The sequence below is a fragment of the Vombatus ursinus genome, unplaced genomic scaffold (genome assembly GCF_900497805.2).
Source record: "Vombatus ursinus unplaced genomic scaffold, bare-nosed wombat genome assembly UNPS02014945.1, whole genome shotgun sequence".
Taxonomy (NCBI): Eukaryota; Metazoa; Chordata; class Mammalia; order Diprotodontia; family Vombatidae; genus Vombatus; species Vombatus ursinus.
In genome coordinates, this window is record NW_020954723.1 from 24,007,814 (window position 1) to 24,028,541 (window position 20,728).

Here is a 20,728-nt window from a genome sequence, read left to right on the forward strand (position 1 = left end):
CCAAACGAATTAGATTGTTTAGCTCTATAACATATATCTCATCTACTTGACTGACATAACACTAAATTTATAATTCAGAAAGCACTGTCATTTTTATTATAGTGATGCAGTCCAAACAGGAGCAATGAATGTTCCTCCAATTTTTAGTCATTCTTTAGTTTTTTAAAGAGTATCTTGAAATCTTTGTATCAACTACCTCTGATAAGGTATGATACCCAAACTACATAGAGAAGACAAATGTAAGAGACCAAGAGCCATTTCCCAATGGATAGAGTAAAGCAGATGAACAAACAGTTTTCAAAAGAATTCCAACATTTGGGCAGGTAGGTGGCTTAGTGAATAGAGCACTGGCCTTGGGGTCAGGAGGACCCGAGTTCAAATCCGGCCTCAGACACATAAACACTCTCTAACTGTGTGACTCTGGGCAAGTCACTTAACTCCAACTGCCTCACTCAAAAAGAAAAAAAAAAGAATGCCAACATTCTTCACATATGACATAAAAACAAAAATCAATAAACACTTTAAAAAGTTGAGTTTTTCAGATTCCCCCCCCCCAAATAAGCATTTTGCAATTTTACTTATGTCTTCAGTGTGTGTTCACAGGTAAACTCCTAGACATTTTTATCTTTTATAGTTATTTTTGATGGCATTTCCCTTTCTATTATTTCCTCCTAGATTTTGTTACTAAAAAGAATTTGTCCTATTTGTCACAGACACATCAACGTTTTCTGTGAATTTATTTTGAAACTTCCTACTTTAATGAAACTACTGTCTCAAATAAATCATGCCTCCTCTGTGCAAACGTTCATGCATTTAATTTCTCTTTCCTCTTTGTTAGTCTTAACATTTCTATAAGTGCCTTCAAATAATAACACAAAAAGTGTTACTCATTGCTTTATTCTTGTATTGACTGGGGCAGCTTCTAATGTTTACTCACTGCAAATACAGCAAACTTTGAGTTTTAGATATGTACCCTTCTATGCCTACCCCTTTAAGGGTTTTATTATTACTATTTTGATATTATCATTTAAGGTTTTTTTTAATAATAAAGGTTGTACTTAATCAAAAACTTTTTTTGTATCTGTTGGTATAATTCATGTGGCTTTTGTTTTAAACATGATTATGTTGTTTACTTGATGTTCAACTATCATTGCATTATTGGCAAAGTCCAACTTGGTCACAGTGGAATTATTTTTTGCTATACTGTTCTATAATGTTCTTCTAGGATTTTATTTAAAATTTTAGCATAAATATTCATCGTTAATATTGGTCTATAGTTTTGTTTTTTTGCTTTATCCCTCACTTGGATATTAGGACTATATTTATGTCAAAAAAGGAGTCTGGTAGTGTTTTTTTCTCAATTTTTGGAAATAATTTATGTAGAATAAGTATTAGTTGCTCTTTAGACATATTACAGAATTCCCCTATAAATCTGGATGGAAGTTTTTTTTTCCTTTTAGTCAAATCAGTAATTTTCAAAGGCAAAAAACAACAACAACCCAACAGAAAGTACATATTATCACGATGTTAATGGAGTTTTTAATAACATTAGCCCCTTCACAAAGTGTAAACAGCAAAGAAGCATCAGACATACCTAGGACCTCCTCTTGGACCTTCCAAGTAAGCACTTCTGGGAGGATCTGGAAGCAGCCCACCTGATCTCACTGGTGTGTCTTTAATTGTGTTACCAGGCTGGTTTGAAGCAGGTGAAGATCCTGTAGTAGGAATTTTGGGTTCCATGTGTCCTTGTTCCGATGAGAAAGAACTGAATGGCAGAGGAGCTTTAGAGTTCACTTGTTCTGAAGAGCCCATGGATGATTTTATAGGAGGATGGTAAGGTGGAGGTGAACCAAAGGATATAGGAGTGGGAAGCAGTGCTGGTCTGGGTTTATCTGGAGGTTTTGAGCTTTGAGAACTTGCAGCTGGTGGAACTGATGTGTTAGTTAATTGAGGGGGTAACCCTTGTTGGAGAACTGCTGAAGTAAGATTTGGGGGAGGCATTCCTGGAGGGGGTGTTGCTGACGACAAAGGTGGGGGAGGCAATACGGGTGGAGCTGCTGTCGAGGAAAGGGCTGGCGGGGGAAGAACGGGTGGAGGCCCTGTTGAAGAGAGAGATGGTGGAGGAAGAACGGGTGGAGGTCCAGCTGAAGAGAGAGATGGTGGAGGAAGAACGGGTGGAGGTCCAGCTGAAGGCAGAGATGGAGGCACCCCAGGTGGGGGAACAGATGTTGGTAGAGGAGGCATCACTGGGGGGGGCATCACAGGTGGCGGCACTGTGGCAGGTAGAGCAGGGGGCATCACTGGTGGTGGTAATGATGCTGACAGAGACGGAGGCAATACAGGAGGGGGCATTGTTGGTATCGCTGGAGGCATTTGAGAGTATGGAACGAATGGAGGCGGTATTGTCACGCTTCCCATATACTGATTTTTCACATTTTGAAGTGTGTTCACTTTCTCCTGAAGGTTGGCCTGAGTAGCTTTTAAATGTCCCTGCCATGAGCTCCACTGCTTCTCATACTCTTGAAGCTGATCTTTGTGAGGGTAGGAATGGAGCTGATCCTGCCACTGCTGAAACTCTCGTTCCCATTCTTTGAAAAGATGTTGAAATTGCTGCTGCTGCATCTCATAGTGCCGCAACTGCATATCTACGGACATAGTCTATAAAATGAAGAGAGAAAAATAATTTTGCAATTTCGTAATACACGCGATTAAAACAGTTAAGACTTAGGGGCTTTGCTGTAATCAAGAGACTCTGAGTACATGGGAGAGAGAAAAACTATAGAAAAAACTTTAGAAAAGTATGCTTGTTAACTTAAATAATAATCATTTCTTTCCTTTGATAATTTATTTAACATGTCTTCCATTTACTATGCACTCAGGAAAACCAAATAAGTAGAAAATCATTAAAGGAAATATTTACTTCCTCAATGAAATGAACTTTGAATATACTGAAAATTGACTAAAAGAAGAAAACATTTATCTCCTTTTATGGTGCTTTTGTGTAGGATTCCAGAGAAAACACAGTAAAGTTGGATTTAGGTCAATTTCCTAAGGTAATTCTAACAGCTGGATACCACTATCTGACACCCTGAGTCTGGTAGTGAACAAGAAATTGTATAGTACAGCACCATCATGGGGCCTTCAAGTTCTATTGCAATGAGCAGAAACCCTCCCACACATAGGAAAAAGTGCCAAGCAAGTGGAAAACCATTGCAGAAGACCCAATTGCTAGTTTTCACCTGATAATTTTGGTACTCTCCATATCTCACAAAGATAAGAATTGAACAAGAAAAAGCAGAGTACTGTAGGGAAAGTGCTGGATTTAGAATCAGAGCACTTAGGCTCAAATCACAGTTTGACTTCTCTAGGCCTCTGCTTCCTGATCAACAAAATAAAGAGGTTAAACTAACAAGCTGATTGGGTTCCTTTATGTTAAAATCTATAATCCAATGATTCTGTGATCTTAGTCCCTAGGAACGAAGCTCATATCCTTTATGCTGATCAGGTAATGAGAAAGTAACCTGTATGTGTGGTGGTTGCTGAATGATCTGCTGGTACTGTTGTAGGATCTGCTGTAGCTGGGCATGCTTCTGCATTATTCCCTGATACTGAAAGCCAACTCGGTGATGTTGTTGCTGCTGCCAGTGTGCCGCTGCAGCCTGTAATTGTTTTAACCTGGCCTCCTCCTCAGGTTCTTCAGACTAAAGAAAAAAGAACACAGAATCAAGGTCATTATCTCACACACACACACACACACACACACACACACACACACACACACACACACCCCACACACACACACGCATGCACGCACGCGCGCATGCACGCACGCGCGCGCGCCGCCGCCCCCCCCCCCCCAGACTTGCATAGTATTTTAAAATTTCCCATTGAGCCTTAGGTTCCTACAATTTATTTGGCTGCATGTGAAATGGCAAAGAAGGACTTCTATATATAATAAGGTTCTCTATAATAAGAACACCTGCCTGACAAGGTTCTTGTGAGGATCAAACAAGGTAATATTTGTAAAGAGTTGAGCACAATGCCTGGCCCATAGTAAGTACGTGATAAATATTAATTCCTTTATCCCACAGAGGCCCATACTCAATCACAAACATGGGAGTAGTTATTCTCAAAATTATTAGTCAGAATCCTCAATTCTTCATCAGAGAGTAAACCTGTACATTTATCTATTTACTTTTTCTCTATATAAAAGCTGAAAAGATAAAATTATGATCCTTTTCTTTCCATTTTTTGCAACTTTTATAACAAATGACGATAGGAAACTATTATACTCCAAAATTTTCTTATTTCAAGCTTCTTGGAGGAACTATGACCTTTGGATTAGTACAGTTTCTACTCATTTTCCTGAACCAATACTTCACTGTACTTTGTAATCAGGATATGTCCTTAATGCTACTGAAATGCTAAGAACATACTGCCATATAATATGAAATAATTTAGAAATGACTTAGAATAAAATAAAAAAGGATACAATGTTTGATATCTTTCACACTTTGAAAAATGGTTATATATAAACTACCTAAATATCCCTTCACCATCCCTACAGTACATAGTGTAGGGTCTATTATTTAAAACTAAGCTAAGAGAAAAGATACTTTCCTTAATCTATTAGATAGTGATGGATCTAGTCATGCATTCTTCTCTAAAAGGTTATTTTTTTGTGGCTGGTACATTTTGTTTTGAGACAACAGATGCTTCCCAAACAATCCAAACTACCTGCTTCCCTGTTTATCCCCCTCCAATCAATTAAGTAAAATCATCTACTAACATGCTTAGAACTGATAACACTTTTCAATTTTATAGCTTGCCAATTACAAATAGAAAAGGAAGGATATATATTTCAACTCTGATAGTATGGTACTAACAGGATCTGTTGTATTTGACTTGAGTTTTCTTGCTTTTTAACGCTGTCTTTACATTGGTATTTTTTATTGTTAGGAAAGTATTTTATTATACAATAACATCACAAAACAAACAACTCTGAAAGACTTAAGAGCTCTATCAACACAATTATCAACCACAATGCCAGAAGACCCAGGATGAAGCATACTATCCACTTCCTGCTAGAATTGTAATGGACACAGAGCATAGACTGAGACATGTATTTTTTGGACATGGCCAATGCAGGAATCTGTCCTGTTTGACTACGCAAATATGTTACAAGGGTTTTGTTCTGCTATTTCCTTTTTTTAATTTCTAACTTTATATTGTCAAAGTCAATGCATATATGGTTCTTTTGGCACTTTACTCTCCAAAATTATACATATGTAGCCTACATATTAATTTAAAAATCCCCACTTAATGCCAAGGAATTAAGTGTATAGCTTACCTGGGGCTCATCAGGAGGGAGAGGAGGTGGAACCTCTTCACTTGGGGGTAGTAATGGGGGATCCTGAAACGGAGGAGGTTCAGGTATTTGACTGGTTGTTGTAGTTTCTTCTTTTGATGGCTCTGGTGCATCTTTCACTGCTCCAGGGCCCTTTAGTGGTTGCTGTCCCTGTGCATGTGCTTTTGCCCTTTGCTGCAGGCTAAGCAAGTGCTGTTTGTACCAATACTGTTGCTGTTCCTACAAAGGAAATCATTTGTGAGAATCATTTGTATAAGCCACTTACCCTTGAAAAAGAGTTGAGGGAAATAAAGTGTGTGTGTGTGTGCATGTGTGTGTGTGTGTACAGTCTATCTGCCTGCCTTTCTTAGAAAGGACAAAGACAAAGTATGAAAGAGACAATTAGGTATGTGTAGGCTTTTTCCACCATACGCTAGAGAAATAATTCCAATCCCTCCTTCCTGTGAGATGTTAAAACAAACAGAACACCCTTGGGACATATAAAGTCAACAACTCTAAATACAGACACCTCCTCCACATCCATTCCTCCTCTCCCTCACTCTCTTTTTAGAAGTGTGACTGGTCTCTTGGACGACAGATCAGAAACAGTACTGGTAATTCTCTTTTAACATTCACTTTGGGTTAATCTTCACTCCATGTTTATGCACATTTATCTCATCATCTTATCCCCAAAGAACACAATCAATATCATTTCCTTCATGAAGCCTCTCAAGTACTCCAACCTCCCCATGATCTCTCCTTTCTATGAACTTACTACAATTGCAGTCTGTACCATAGACTTAACACTTTCTTTTATTGCTCTCTAATTGCTTCAGGTCTGTTAATCATATTTTCCCAATTGAAATATAAGTTACTTATGCCTGTACCTTCATCCTCTCCTCCACAACCTCCTATCCCCACTGGTGCCAAGGATAGTATTGAGCACAAAGAGCCTGTGTGGTAAATTATCTCTCCTCTCCATAGTCCTGAATTTTTCTATAGGCCATTCCCCTGCTCAAAGGCTTCAAAGATACCCTATTTATTGCCTCCAACATAAAATAAAAACTTCTCAACACATCAACTGAGGCCCTCTGTAATGTGGCTCCTACCTACCCTCTGCAGCTTTACTTAACATTGCTCCCCTGCACAAAACCTGCATTCTCACCATACCGGAACACTAGCCATTTTCCTGAATCTGATCTCTGGCATTTGTACAAACAGCATCCTTCCTCTCAGAATTCTTTTCTTCCATCAAGGCTCAACTCGCATATTCCATCATCAATGAAGTTAACCCTAATGCCTCTAGTTTTTAGTGTTCACTCTCTGCCTCTTTAAATTATCTCGGATTTACTTCTCTGTGTATGCATTGCACTCCTCAGAACAATGTAAGCTTCTTGGAGTCGAGTTACTTTTTTTTTTTTTTGTCTTTCAGCCCCAGAAACTAGCACATTGCTTTGAATGCAGAAGATGCTTAATAAACGCTTGCTGATTTGAAACAAAAATAGTGCACCTCCCTATGTGCCTCCACCTTGAAGTGTAGTCCACACCTTACTTCAAATTTTTAAAAATCTGTGATTTCATTATTATAGGTACTCGTTCTACAAATGAAAATAGAAACTCAAGTAAATACTTTTCAACTTTTCAGACAGCCAAAAAATTTATCACTATGAAGCCAACCTGGTGGTGGAGACACTTCAAACTTCACCTCCTTTGACAATCAAAAGTCACCACTGGGGGAAAATACCTGAAAACTTTCCAGCTGGGCAGGACCTACTAACAGCTTACCCTCAGCTGCCATAGCTTTTGGAGCCCTTGGTCACCACCAAGCCAGAGTAAGGCATCAGAGGAGGAATTTAGTAAACAAAGAGTTTTCAACTTGACCTTCTGTGAAAAGACACTTCAGTACACAATAGTGTACACTATACATTTACATACATTGTATACATACAGTGCACAATACATTTACAAATAAGCAAGCATAAATTTCATAATGTTCACTAAATATTCAACCAATGTTCGCTATAACACACCTTTAACTTTCTTCTAATACTTCAAACAATTATCCAGAAACATGCAGATGCAGTCATTGGATGAGATGTGTTTGCTTAAGTGTTTGTCTGTTTCAAGGGAGGGTCTCTGAAAAAGGAGGGTGTTGAAATGATGAGGATGTAAAGACAAAGCCATCAATGAAGTGTTGTTTTTAAAAAGAACAGAAAGAGAAAGAAAATAGACTCATCCAGTAACTCAAAAGATCAACAAACCCTTCAAATACTGGCAAAAGTTGAAAATAAGATCAATATACAATTCCAAGACCAGCACTGAAAGATATAAAAATGCAGGCTATTCTTTATAGATTAATGGTTACAGGTCTGAGAAGGATAATATTATGAACCTTGCTGGGCTCTCAATACTTGCTGATTCACTATTTTGTTTAACTCACTGGGTAAGAATCATCCAATTCAATGACAGGAAAGTCAACACATGGTTGAAAGTCAAAAAATGATAAGACACTATCCTTCAAAAATTTCCTCTGAGAAAAGTTAAAACATTATTCCTATTTTTGTCAGAATCACATAATTAGAATTTTCAAAAACTGTGCACTATTAAGTGCACTCAAAATTACTCAAAATCATAGGAATAAGGGCCAGGTCTGAATTCCTATTCAGTGTCCTATACACTGGACCAGTTCTATCTTACATGAAATCTTAGTTTATCTACAATAAGAAAGTCATATCTTAAGTGATAACCCATGAGTTACATTTAAAACAAAACTTAAATCAGTAATAAGATAAGATAAATGGAAATCAAAACTCTTCTGAGTTTACCTCAGACTTTGCAAAATAGCAAAGATGACAAAAGAGGGCAATGTTGGAAGGGCTTTGGGAAAACAGTCACACTAGTGCATTACTGGTGAAGCTATGAATCTGTACAATTCATTTTGCAAAGCAATATGGAATTATGTTTAAAAAGTGGCTAAAATGTCCATACTCTTTGACACAAAGATTTGATTGCCAGGCTTATACCTCAAAGAGGCCACTGATAAGGCAGTACCCATTATACACCAATATATTTTTAGCACCACTTCTTATAATAGCAAAGAGCTGAAAACAAAGTAGATCCCTATTGAATGGAGAATAGCTAAATGAATTGTGGGTACACAAACATAATGGAATATTACTGTGTTGTAAGAAATGATGAATGTGACAAAAACTAAGAAGCAAGGAAAGAGCTACATAAACTGATGCAGAAGAAGCAGAGCCAAGAAAACAACCTACACAATGACAATATAAATGAAAAGAACTACCAAAAATAAGTGCTGCAAAACTATAAAGAATAAGCATGGCTCCAAAGAAGAACTACAAGACACTATCACTCCACTACTTCTCAAAAATCCACAAGCATACATTGCACATATTTTCAGACTTTTTCAATTAGTTATGCTGATTTTCTCCCTCTTCTTTTTCTATTTTGTCTTTTAAAAATGCTACTTATGGGGCGGGTAGGTGGCACAGCGGACATAGCACGGGCCCTGGAGTCAGAAGGAGCTGAGTTCAACTCTGGCCTCAGACACTTGACACTTTGTAGCTGTGTGACCCTGGGCAAGTCACTTAACCCCGACTGCCTCAACAAAAAGCAAAAATAAAAAATAAAAATGTTATTTATTATATGGGATAGTCCTCTGGGAGGCTGAAGAGGAGGAAGAGGGATACTAGAGGAAACTATGGTGATACTTCAAAAAAAAAAAGACATCCAGAAAAATGTGTATGTATACACATACACAACCTAAGTGAGCATTAAAGAAGTATAGAAGGCTTATTTTGACACAAATATGACTTCCTCATCCCTAACTACTCCCCTAAAATTTTTTTTCATAAAACCAAATTACAAATTTGTTAGGAGACAATCATTATGCATCTATTGTGTCGAATACTAGACTTGCAAGTCAAGTAGACTTGAGTTCAAATCCAGCCTTGGACACTTACTAGCTGTGTGACTCTAGGCAAATCATTTAATAGCTGTCTGCCTTGGTTTCTTCAACTGTAAAATGAGGATAATAACTATCTACCTACCTCTTTCAGGGTTGTTATGAGGACAAAATGAAATAATACTTATAAAGTGCTTTGCAAACCTTAAAGCACTCTATTAATGCTAGCTATTACTATACAACCCTATCTAAAAATATTATAAAAATACTTTCAGAATGAGGAAATGTATAATTTATATTTTGTTTAAAAAACAGCACTGAATTAGTATAAGCTGCCTCCTCCAGGAATGAATGATAAAGCATTTATTAATCAATTCCTATGGGCAAGACCCTGTACTAAGGGCTGGTGATACAAATAGAAAAGCAAGACACTCCCTATTTTCAAAGAATTTACATTCTAATAGGGCAGGACAACATATACAGGGTTTCAGTTGTAAGTCAGGCCCAGTGTTTCTTGATGGTAAAACACCTTCTTTAATGTCATTTCTATTGATAAGGCAAGTATCTGTTTCTGATGTTGGTTACATCCTGATTACAGTGGATAATGTAAATTTATTATAAGCCCATATCACCATTTATTAAATGTCCAATTTTTTAATATTTCAAAGAACAAAGAAATAAAAAATTTTAACTTATATTTGTACTTCTATTCTTAAACTTAATCCATTAGGAGATTCTACCTGAGTTAGGTTCATTGATAAGTAACAACTTTGAGACTACGAGTATAAACAGTGTCAAAATTCATTAATTATAAAATCCAAAATATACAACAGTAAATGTTTACAAGGGTTACTTGCCATATATTGGCACTGACATGTAAAAAAATGTTTATAATACAATAAGGAGGAAAGTATCTTGGTAATCAGATTAATTTTAAGAATCACATCTGCCAAAAAACTTTTGTTCAAAATTACAATTTAGTTGCTTCTCGTAAGAGGAAGGCAAATTCAAGTGTATAGAAGAGGCCAGCCTATAAACTGCACACCGATTTGGAATAATTGTAAGCAAATTTTCTGTACGTTCAGAAGACACTGAAATTCTAACGGGTTAGAGTTAAAAGTGGTCTTTCAGGGGAATTGTGCCAAGAGAACCACAGGGGAACTTGTAGTTGAAATGACACCCATGTGGGGATTCTAAACAGAAATACTTCCCCAATAATCTTGCCCTAATTCTAAAGTGCTGCTCTTTCTTCATTCCTTTCCTTATCCTAAGATCATAGAATTGAAAGCGGAAAGAAACCTTTGAAATAAATGGTATAACCCCCTCAAACTTAAAGATGATGAAATCAAGGCCCCAGGAGGTTAAATGACTTGGTCAAGGTCACAAAGGTTGTAATAACAAAGTCAGAACTTAAACCCTTATTGTTCGATTACAAATTTGATGTTCTTGACCACTATACCACACTGTCCCCCTCAATCCTCCTATAACAGATTTTCCATGAGGAAATATGCTAACCACAATTTCTTAAGTAATGTGCTTTAGTGCTCAATTTTTAATGCTAAAGCATTAAAAAGGTAAAATTGTGCATAGTTAACTCTTGAGAATGGCAATACATGCATGTCTTGGATTTGCTTTGTCTTTATCTATGATTTTACTGGTGTACAGAACTCCCAGTAAGAAAGGTCCTTCCACCTACGCAGATTGACAACTACTATGCATTTAAAAAATCTAAGGGAAAAGATTAAATACTAGCCTATAATCACATCCAGTATGCATCAGAGGCTGGACTAGTACCCAAGTTTTCCTCTCTGTCCACTATGTCATCTTGCTTCAGTTTATTCATATTTACTGAAAAATTCACTCTCATTTTGCTCAAGTAATCAATGTAAGCTAATAGAGTGTCTGTTCAAGTCAGTCAACAAGTATTTACTAAGTGCTTCCCGCTTACTGGGTGCTAGGTACTATGCTAAGCCTTCAAAAAGCTCACATTCTAATGGGGGAGACAATATGCAAACAACTATGTAAGAACTTATAAGATGTTCACAAGGTAAACTGGAAGTAATCTTAGCAGGGATGTATTACCATTAAGGAGAGCTGGGATAGTCTTCTGCAGAGGGAATTTTAGCTGAGACTTAAAGAAAGTCAGGGAAGCTAAGAGGCAGAGAGGAAGAGAGAGAGCATTTTAGGCATGGAGGACAGCCAGTGATAATGCAGAAAGCTGGGAGATGGAATGTTTTGTGGGAGGAACAGTTAGAAGGCCAGTGTCACTGGATCTCAGAATACTTGGAGGGTAGTAAAGTGTAAGAAGACTGGAAAGGTAGGAAGAGGCTGGCTTATGAAAGGTTTCAAAAGCCAGTGGATTTTATGTTTGATTCTTGAGGTAACAGTTGGTCTTACCTAAATTCTTCCTTTACCTCTAGTACTATCTACCCCCCAACTAACAGAAGGCGACGGCAACTAGGTGGCACAGATGATAGAGCGATGGGCCTGGAATCAGGAAGACTTGAATTCAAATCTGGCTTCAGATATTTGCTAGCTGTGTGACCCTAGGCAAGTCACTTAACCCTGTTTGCCTCAATTTCCTCATCTGTAAAATGAGTTGAAGAAGGAAATGGCAAACAACTCCAATATCTTTCCCAAGCAAACCCCAAATGGGGTCACAAAAAGTTAGACACAACTGAAATGACTCAACAACAAGAGACAGTAAATCATCATTCTTTTCAACCTTTGATCTGTGTGAAACATCTAAGAGAAGTCAGTCAACAAACATCTGAGTGCTTAGTATATGCACTATATACTTTTGTATAGTGCATATACAAAATGCTAAGGATACAAAAAAAAAGTCCCACACATTGTATAACCTGTATGGAGTTGTTTACCTTCTCAATGAGGGTGGGTGGGGAGGGAGGAAGGGAAAGAATTTGGAACCCAAAGTTTTAAAAACAAATGTTAAAAACTGTTTTCACATGCAACTGGGAAATAAGATATACAAGCAATGGGGCATAGAAATCTATCCTGCCCTACAGGAAAATAGAAGGGGAAGGGGATAAGAGATGGGGGGGGTGATAGAAGGGAGGGCAGACTGGGGGAAGGGATATTCAGAGTGCACACCATCTTGGAATAGGGGGAGGGGAAGGAGAAAATTTGGAACTCAAAATCTTGTGGAAGTGAATGTTGAAAACTAAAAATAAATTAATTAATTATAAAAAAAAATAGTCCCTCCTCACATTCTGTCTCCTGCATTAAAATGTGAGGAGCTCACATTCTAATGGGGGAAACAAAAAGAGGAAATACGTTGGGTGATGACTAACTTTGATAGATTTGCTGTTCTCAGCAATGCACGGATCTAACACATCTCCAAAGGTCTCATGATAGAAAATGCTATCCACATCCAAAGAAAGAACTATGGAGTCTGAATGCAGATTGAAGCATACTACTTTTTCTTTTTTTTCCTTCTGTTTTGTTTCTTCTTTCCTGTGGTTCCTCTTATGGGTTCTAATTCTTCTTTACAATATGACTAATGTGAAAATATATTTAATAGGAATGTACATGTAGAGCTTATATCAGATTTCACACCATCTTGGGGAGGGAGGCGGGAAAGGAGGGGGAGAAAATTTAAAATTTAAAAGCTTTTGGAAGTGATGTTGAAAACTAAAAATAAATAAGAGGAAATAAATAAGTTCAAGAAACAGCACATGTATAAAATATATTAGTAATTGGGAATTGTAATGATACCAGTATCTGCTAGACTTCTCTATTTGCCAAAAGTAGTACAGTTATTACCTTTTTGATTTACCTTAGTGATAATTTTACCCTTCCAAATGAAGGAGAAATTTTATTCTGGAACTGACACTCAATATGGCAAATGACTTTGTTCCTGGAGGGGAAATTATGGAAACCTTGGGGGGGAAAATATTATTCCCTCATAAAGTTTAAGAAAAAAGGAGAGGAAGGGCAGCTAGGTGGCACAGTGGATAGAGCACCAGCCCTGAAGTTAGGAGGACCTGAGTTCAAATCTGGCCTCAGAACAAACACTTGACACGTACTAACTCTGTGACCCCGGGCTAGTCACTTAACTCCAATTGCCTCACTAAAAAAAAAAAAAAGAAAAGAAAAGAAAAAAGGAAAGGAAAGCTGGGTATAGTCCAATACATAACCCTAGATTTTTAGAAGAGTAGATTTTAAAGGATTCAGAGGACTGACATGAAGGATCCCAGGGGCTAAAATTCCACAGGGGAAGTCAGCATAGAAGGAATGAAAAATGCTTAAGAACAAAATTCTGAAGACATATAAAGAAAAATTTTCTATGAGAAAAAAAAATGGGAGTTGTCTCAAGTGACTAAAATGGACACACAGAACTCAAACACCTGAGATCTTTTCAAGATAACGTACAAAAGAATGAAACAAGCACAAGTAAAAGAAGGTACATAAAATCAAAGCGTAGTATTATAAGCATAGGGTCAAGAGAGCCAAAGATAGTTTAATGAGCTGCACAGCCAGTAAAGATAAATAAGACTGCTGCTCAAGGTGCTAAGGATCATATTGGACGGAGAAGGCAGATTAGTTTGATTCTTAGTTTGTAGGGTTTTTTTCTCTGCAAAGGAGAATGACCTTTGGATGAGAAAGGACAGAACAAAAATGGCTAAAGAGGGGGAAAGGGTGATACCCAAGATATATAAGGGGATAGGAAGAGATCACCAAGCTAGTTTAGTCATCTAGCTCAGATTATCTACATGCTCAAGAAATGAAAAAGCTAGAAGGAAGTGACTGCTGAACGAAGAAAGATCAAGAACAGGAGATGTACCACTACAACTGGAAACTTACAAATGCCCTGATATTCAAAATAAGAGAAAAGAATAGGCTGTAAGCTATAGACCAATAAGCCCAACTTCACTTCCTGAGAAGATTCTAGAAGACACTAAAGAAATCTTTAGTTAACATTTAGAAAAGTAATCAATGATCAAAGGAGCCAGCATCGTTTTAAGAACAAGTCATATGAGACTTTGGGTTCCTGGGTCTCTCTGAAGGGTCCAAGCTCAGTGAAGCAATGTCCAATTACTGTGCTGTGGCTTTCATATACATTATGAGCAACAACAGTAAGAGTCATGTGGGGTCTGAGAATATCTACATCTGGTGGCTCATCTTCTAACAGAGGTTTTTACCCCCCCCCCCACACAGTAAAAGTATATATCTACAATGGACTCAAGAAAAAACTGACAACTGATCAGGAGAAGCCAGATGACATCTACCCTCACAAGCCAGATGACATCTACCCTCACAAATGGTTTATCACAGTATTAAAAATAAATTTTAAAATACAGGATTTGACTGATATAAAATAGTGGTGAAAATAGTGATCAGAAAACAAGGCAATGAAGAAGTGAATATGGTTGCTGAATTTTTCTAGGATGCTGACACAGAAAACAGTCGTGATGTTTTTATGAATATTCTGTGTTTTAGCTATATTTGGTTATTCCTACTATTTTCATCCTTTGAAGAGCAGGGCAAAGAACAGATGGTGAAGAAAAGTGAATTAGTTATATTCCTGGTTGCTAATTGAACAAACAAGCATTTGTACCTATGTGTTGTTAAAATAAAGACTGGTTCAGAATTTAGTAACTATACCTTATAAGAGAAGCTAAGTGGTGTGAGCCAATCTGGGAATCTCATGAATAGGTATGATCTACTTATTTTACCTTAGACAAAGTACCAGTTTTCAAAGAATGGTAACAATGATTCAGCCATCCTACAAAGAATAGTAACAATTATATCAACTTGTCTGGTTATATGTTGCTGTCACGTAGAAGCCTCTGAGTCCCTTCCTCCTGTTTCAAGAATCATAGAAATATAGGATCATAGCTCTATAGGTAGAAAAGACCTCAGAGATCCTCTGTTCTGACCCCTTCATTTTACAGATGAGGAAACTGAAGCCCAGGAAGGTTAAGTAACTTCCCCAACCTCATACAGCTGGTAAGCATCAGAAGTAGAATTTAAATCCAGGTCCTCTTTCCACTGTAGCAGGTTCCCTCCTAACAGAAGTTCAGTACCTGTGCTCAGACTTCCTTCTACCTCAACCCCTGTCCTGCACTTGAGGACTACAATATCCACACTAATGTAGACATAACGTCCCTTTAAATATCCTGGTCCCCCCAATTTGTCACTCTTTAACTCCAATGACCTACCTCCCTTTCACCTTGCCTCAGCTACCCCCAGGAATGGGCACACAACAGATAATATCATCACTTTATGGTATAAGCTTCTGATATTCTTTCTTACCTTTCATCTCTCCCACTGTTTTTCTTCTCCCTAATTTACTCTTCATCCTTATCTCCACGTTTAGTCCCAACACCATCTCCACACTTTCTCTCTTCTCATCCTTACTCTAGGCTCACTTTCCTGGCATCATAGTTTGGACAAGTTAAATTATGCATTATCCTCTACCCTTTAATCCCTTGCTCTTCTGTTCTTCCACAATTCACACCAGCCCATCCTCAACCCTAAGTCACCCTACCATTGCCACCACCACTACTACTACTACTACCACCTCTACCACTTGCCTTCTCTGCTCTTACTTCTTGGGCTGCTGATACTGCTAGAGAAGTAGTCAAACAACCATAATGACTGAATCCAATACAAATTAATGCAGTATCCAATATTACTAGACTCTTGCTAGTATAGGCCAATCCTTTTACTCTTCCTTGAATCATTTTCTCCCTACAGTGACTTCTGAATCTTGTCCCTTTCCTCAAGCCCCTTCTCTTCTCCTTGCCAACACTTACCCCTCTACATGTCCTTGATTTCATCCCCTGCAAGAAATCTTCCCTTTTGATCATTCCTTCATCACAAATCATTCCTTAACTAACTGGCTCATTCCCCAATGCCTAAAAACACTCTCAAGCTTTATTCATCCTTAATGAAGTTTCACTTGCCCATTTCTTCTATTCACTTTATTGTTCCATATCCTTCCACATTCACTCACTGCCAGATCCTAGAAAGAGGTGTCTATACTCAATGCCTCCACTTCCTTACTTCTCAACCCCTGGCTTTTGAACCCTCCACTATATTAAAATTGCACTCTCAAAAGTTTTTAATGATCTCAACTACCAAATCCAATGGCATTTTCTCAGTCTTTGTCCTTTTAGAGTACTCTGCCACATCTGACACTAACAACTAGCCCTTCCTCTCTCAATGTTCTCTCCTCCCCTAGTTTTCATAATGGTTCATATGATCATAAATACACAGTTGGAAAAGACGTTACAGATAAAGAGTCCAACTCCCCTCATTTTATGGATGAGGAACCTGAGGCCCAAAAGGAGGTGAAGTGACTTGCCCTGGGTTGTTGTTGTTTGTCATTCATTTTCAAAGAGGACCAATGACATCACAGGTGATGTCTAGACTTGCTCGTGTATTGAATTTAATAAGCAAGGCAGAGTTGCACCAAGTTGTCGACTTCATTATTGCTTCTAAGCCATCTAAGTCTAGTGGTAAGACAAAAGTCAAGAAGACTGGCGATGGCCCAGGATGTAGTGGATGATCTTGTTGTCTTCGATGTCTGATGAAGCTCTAAGCACTCCACAATGCCTGTTTCAGCCACCTTCATGGTTGTTGGAACAAATTGCTCTCATCTTCCCATTCTGACAGGGGACGTCTTCACAGGCTTGGGATAGACACCCCTCTAATTCACCTACAGGTTTGAAGCCCATCAGTTCTCCTCAATCTGGTTTTCCCCGTCTACCAAGACAGTTTACTGGGGTGTGACCACTGTGCATGTTACAGCTTCTTGAAGCCACAGGTGAGAGTTGAGTGCCAGGTGGATGAGCAGCCCTGGAAAGGGCTCAGCAAGCCCTCATACCAGAAGTGCTAGTCCCCTTTAAACAACCCATACACCCCTGGATTACACAGGCAGTAAAAAGCAAAATCACACCTCAACCCAAATCCAGTGTTCTTTCTACTACACCACACTTATCCCTTCTCTTAATGAGATAATACTTACAAAGCACCTATCAAATGCTTGGAACATAGTAGGCATTCCTCCCCCTCTTTCTAAATCTGTTCTTTCTCAGTCTTCTTTGCTGGATCATCACAAATCTTTCACCCCCTATTCACAGATGTGAATCCCAAGATCTGTCCTAGGCTCTTTTTTCTTTTTTAACTCTCTCCTCTTTGGTTATCTTATCAACTCCCATGGGTTAATAGTCATCTCTATGCAGGCTCTCAGGAACTCTAGTACCACAATTCCAACTGCTTCCTGGACACCTCCACCTAGATATCATATTCTATCGATATCTCAAACTAAATCTGAACAAAACCAAACTCATCATATTCCTCCTTAAGCCTGCCCTTCTTCCAAACTTCCTAATTCCACAGACAGCATCACCGGTTTCCCAATTACTCAGGTTAATAATACCAGAGTTAACTTTAACTCCTCTCTTTTCCACCCAACATCACCTCTCCCCTAGCCAACCAGCTGCTAAGTCCCATTCCTTCTTTTGCCTTCTTCTCCATTGCTACCACCCTAGTTTGGGGCCTCATCTCCTCTGGCCAGAACTATTATTGTCTCCAATTTCTCCCCATCACCAATCTTCCCTTCACAAAGCAGCAGTTCCTCATTGCCTATTAGATAAAATACAACCCCATTAGCACCAACCTATACTTATTTCATTTTATTCCAGACAAATAGGAATACTAAGTGTTCTCTCTACTTGATATTCTATCTCCTGTCTTCATGTAGTCACACAAGCTGTGGTGCATGTTTAGAAATATACCTTTCCCTTCACCTCTGCCTTTCAAAATCCTTTCTTCCCTTGAGGTCCAGCTCAAGTGCTATCTCATCTACAAAACCTTCTCATATCCTCAATATCACCCCCCACTCCCAATCATTAGCATCTTCTCTCTCAAGTTACCTTGTATTAACTTATCTGTGCATAGGTTGTACTTCTCCAACTCTAACCCTAGTAAAATATAAGCCCCTTAAGGGCAGACTTTTTTCTTCCTAGTCTAGAAGGTAATGTTTGTTGAATTCAGCTGAATTATTAATAGTCAACAAGATGGAATTAATCTACTGTTGCCAAGTAAAAAAATGTATGAGTTTATAACTAATTTTCTGAGCCACTGATTCCTCAAAAACGTCAAATGTAAAGAGAGAAACCTGTGCAACTCCAAAGCAAGTGCCTCATGGGAAGGAGCTCTCAAATACAAAAACAATTAACACTCTTAACAAGGCCACTCTATTCAAGACAATCCTCATTTTCCAAAACCAGTTAGAACTGGGCTCTGAAAAGAACCCTAGTTAGGAACTTAAATTGTTTAGCTATAAATGGCTTTCAAAATTAATTTTAAAAATATAGTTAAAATTTGGCAAATACTAACATATTCATAGTATAACACAAACCCGTTTTCTTTATCTTTTCAATGGAAATATTGGTTACGGAAAAGCCATTTATCATATTTAGCAAAAAATTTGAGCCTAGAAGAAGCACTTTTTAAAGAGTTAAATTTGAAATTTAACTGAGATGTCATCCTTTACTCATCTCACTAATCCTGAGCATCTAAAACATCTTTAAATGTTTACTCTGTTTTATAAACTATAAATATCTCTCTCTTAAGCAGGGAAGAGGCTGTGCAACCTTGATTATTTCCTTGGTCTGTATGCTTAGGTTAGACCTTTTATACTTTCATAATCCTCTGGATTTATTCCTAGTAAATTGAATCCTACTAATCACAAATGACCCCTCCAGATTCCAAAATATGCATGCTCCATTAAGGAACTTTCTTTCCTAAGTGAATCTTGAGATCCCCAACTGGCAAACCCTCTGTCCAACATAAATGCTTACCTGTGGGGTCATAGTGGAAGGATCTGGTTGAGGGGCTGGTTGCTCAGCACTTGTGTTCTTGGCACCACTCTCCAACGGCTCTTGCTGGGCAGTTGTACTGGTACCAGAAGGGCTGGGTTGTGGTGGAGCCAGTTGTGATTTGGAATGGGACTGAGAGGAGTGGGAAGGAGATGACTGGGACTGGGGCAAATAAGGCTGGGAATGGGGCAAGTAAGACTGAGAGGAGCTGGAATAGGAAGAGGTGGACTGGGAAGGTGCAATGTAGGATTGGGAAGGTGGGGACTGGGAAGGGGATGGTTGAGCTGGTGGCAGGTAGGATTGGGATGAAGACTGAGGGAAATAAGAGGGCGGAGGCTGACTGGGGGTCATGTAAGTCTGGGATGGGGGTATGTAGGAACCGGGGGGCACTGGGGGAGACTCGGGAGGCGAATCCAGCTCCATGGGTACTGGGCCAGGGGGCCCGTCTCGGTGCTGCTGCTGGAGCATCTGGTGCTTGTACTGCTGCTGCTTCTGATAGCTTAGGACCGGCCCCGGCGGCGGGGGCATCGGCGGAGGCGGCGGCTGCCAGTCCCCGTAGCCCCCGCCGGGCATGACCGGAGGGGGCGGCAGGGGCGGCGGGGGGAGGTGATGGGGCTGGAGGACGCACTGCATCTGCTTCTGGTGCATCTGCTGCAGCTGCTGGAGCTGCGCCAAGTGCTGCTCGCGGAAGCTCAAGAAGCCCGAGGAGGCAGGGGCCGCCGGCGCCGCCGCGCTCGAGTAGCCGCCGGGCCCCGGGGAGGCCTCGGGGAGCCCCACGGGCGGGGGCGGCGGAGGCACCGGGGGCGGCGGGTAATGGCTGGCTCCGCCATACCGGCCCCAAGTCGGGTACATGTCGGAGGAGGGGGTAGAGAGACCCCCGGCGCCGTTACTCGTCGCAACCGACCCAGAGGTCTGCAGCCGCCGCGACAGCCGGAACTCGCGGCGTCTCCAGGCCCCGGAGCGTGTAAACGGATCGCGCAATTGCGCAGGCGCCCAACGCCTTCGCCAGCGACTGCAGAGGCGAAGGCAGGGGCGGGGTCTAGCCCAACGCGCTTGCGCAGTAACCATTGAGAGGAGAACAAAGGCAAGGTAGAGCGGCCCTGTCTTATGTTGACTCTTGGCTGCCATCTTTCTTCAGGCCCGGAAATTGTCTCCGGCTGTGGAACGTTGCCATAGAATCACATGCTACCATGCTAACCTGGAAGATGTGGTCCGTGTCACAACATCAAAGGTCAAAAATTGGAAGGGACCTTGGACAATCTACTCCTCTCATTTTACAGATGAGGAAACTGAGACCCAAATGTCCAGGGATCCCCTATGTAGCAATACCCTAGCCTGGCATTCAAGCTTCTCCACAATCTGACTCCAGCTGCCTTTCCAACCTCATCTCCCACAACTGATCTACTGAAAATTAGAATGAGAGATTTAGAATTGAAAAGAAATCAGTCTTCTAGACCACCCATTTCCATTTTTTTTTTTAACAGATGGGTAAAGGAAAATCCGAATGTGAATGGCTCCTCATGTTCTACAGCAGGAATTCTTAACCTGGGGTCTTTTAAAAAAGAATTGACAACTGTATTTCAACACAATTGGTTTCCTATGTAC

General features: G+C 39.6%; 1 protein-coding gene across 1 annotated transcript in view; it reads right to left on the minus strand.

Moving 5' to 3' along the window:
- The window catches only part of YLPM1 (YLP motif containing 1), a 59,177-nt gene extending 39,107 nt beyond the window's left edge, over positions 1 to 20,070 (minus strand). The window contains exons 1-4 of the mRNA XM_027844731.1: positions 19,106 to 20,070; positions 5,351 to 5,587; positions 3,522 to 3,701; positions 1,595 to 2,658 (exon numbers count right to left, since the gene is read on the minus strand). Coding sequence (XP_027700532.1) covers positions 1,595 to 2,658; positions 3,522 to 3,701; positions 5,351 to 5,587; positions 19,106 to 19,975 — 2,351 coding nt within the window. The 5' untranslated portion in view covers positions 19,976 to 20,070. The remainder of the gene's footprint in view (positions 1 to 1,594; positions 2,659 to 3,521; positions 3,702 to 5,350; positions 5,588 to 19,105) is intronic.
- Between the last annotated feature and the right edge of the window lie 658 nt (positions 20,071 to 20,728).